The sequence below is a fragment of the Cibotium barometz genome, chromosome 41, assembly GCF_041138505.1.
Source record: "Cibotium barometz isolate CiBa-2024 chromosome 41, ASM4113850v1, whole genome shotgun sequence".
NCBI lineage: Eukaryota > Viridiplantae > Streptophyta > Polypodiopsida > Cyatheales > Cibotiaceae > Cibotium > Cibotium barometz.
Window position 1 is genome coordinate 20,257,442 of NC_141086.1, and position 1,482 is coordinate 20,258,923.

A 1,482-nucleotide genomic window follows, 5' to 3' on the forward strand; every position below is an offset into this window, starting at 1 on the left:
GACACAACCTAGTGGTAAGGTGCTGAAGTCCCATGCGGGAGGTGCTGGGTTCAAAACCTGCTGGCTGTGGACAGCAGCGGCACGAAAGCACACACGCGTTTTTTTTTTGTGACACTTGTGTTATTAAGAAAAAAGTTATTTTTTTATTAAGAAAAAAGTTATTTTTAAATTATATTTCTGGGTTTAATGATGTAACTGCCAATTATTCATCATACTGTCCGAAAGCATGCGATGCCATCATCGCCCAAGATTCTCCTCACATCTCCTCCTGCACTCACAACCTGGAGACGCAAGGCAGGGAATGCCATGGCCACCTCGACTCCTGCAAACCCTAACCCTAGCCCTCAAGACGCTGATGCCATCAAAACAGTAAGTCCTCTCTACCATCGCTTCTAGATCAAATTTATCGCGAATGATGAGCGCTATCATCAAGGTATCTGCAGGGCAAGTTGTTTATGTTGAATTTTAGGGCTTTCAAGTCTTTCTATGTTGAATTTTAGGGTTTTCTAGGTCACTGTTTTTGCTTCCCCTTGAATGATGCAGGTTAATGTGCGGATCAAGGGCACTGTGCAGGGTGTATACTACAGGAAATGGACGGTGGACACTGCACTGAGCCTGGGATTGGACGGCTGGGTGCGAAACCGCCGAGATGGGTCCGTGGAAGCCGTCTTCTCTGGCAAATGCTCTGTGGTGGAGAGCATGATAGAGAGCTGCAAGATCGGGCCGCCGGCCGCAGTCGTCACAGGTGTGAATGTCCAGCCTGTTGCCCTGTCTGTCCCCCCTGGCTTTGAAAGAAGATCCACTGAATGATGTGATATTGCCAATGCCTACATGTCCCATACATGGATTAGTCATTATTATATTAAAAATGATTAGTTGAGTCTCTGGTATACGCAGTATGATTATGTTGGTACCCATGGCCTTCTATCATCCCTACCACAGAGGTGCCCTATGCTAATGTATGGCCTTTTGTTTGTCATATGGGTATCCATGCCTGATGCATGGCCTTACCCCATATGGGCATGCATGGCCTTCCATATCTTTGCTGTATACCCTGTATGGCCTTCCATGAAGCTCTTTTGACAGCTTGCAAGGCCACTTACACTGTATTATTAAAGTTTATATATAACTTTTTAATTAAAACATGACATCTCCTAAAGCTTCATATTGATCCTTTCATCCATGTCGGCATAAGAGGGTACATTGAGGGTGATGTCTGTATCAAAATTGGTAGCTTAGCAGCAATGCACACATCAGTAAATTGGGCATTCAATGCAAGAGGGGCCGGGGCCGGGGGGTTGTCTATGCATTTTCAACCATGAACATTCTAACAATTTATCGGTTGACCGCCACACAAAAGTGAGGATATCTTACCATTGTCACTATTAGACCTAAACTTGGATTTCCAAAGACATAATTTGGATCTCGGTTTGATTTTCAAGGCCATGATCGACCATAAAAAATGACATGAGATGATTCTAG

The 1,482-nt window shown here is 44.5% G+C and overlaps 1 protein-coding gene across 1 annotated transcript; it reads left to right on the forward strand.

The window, feature by feature from the left end:
• Positions 1-205: 205 nt before the first annotated feature.
• On the forward strand, positions 206-1,159 carry LOC147614756 (uncharacterized). The gene is made up of 2 exons (XM_086780095.1): positions 206-369; positions 544-1,159. Exons 1-2 carry the CDS (start codon positions 232-234, stop codon positions 808-810), a joined length of 405 nt encoding a protein of 134 aa, XP_086636221.1. The 5' UTR covers positions 206-231; the 3' UTR covers positions 811-1,159.
• Positions 1,160-1,482: the final 323 nt, after the last annotated feature.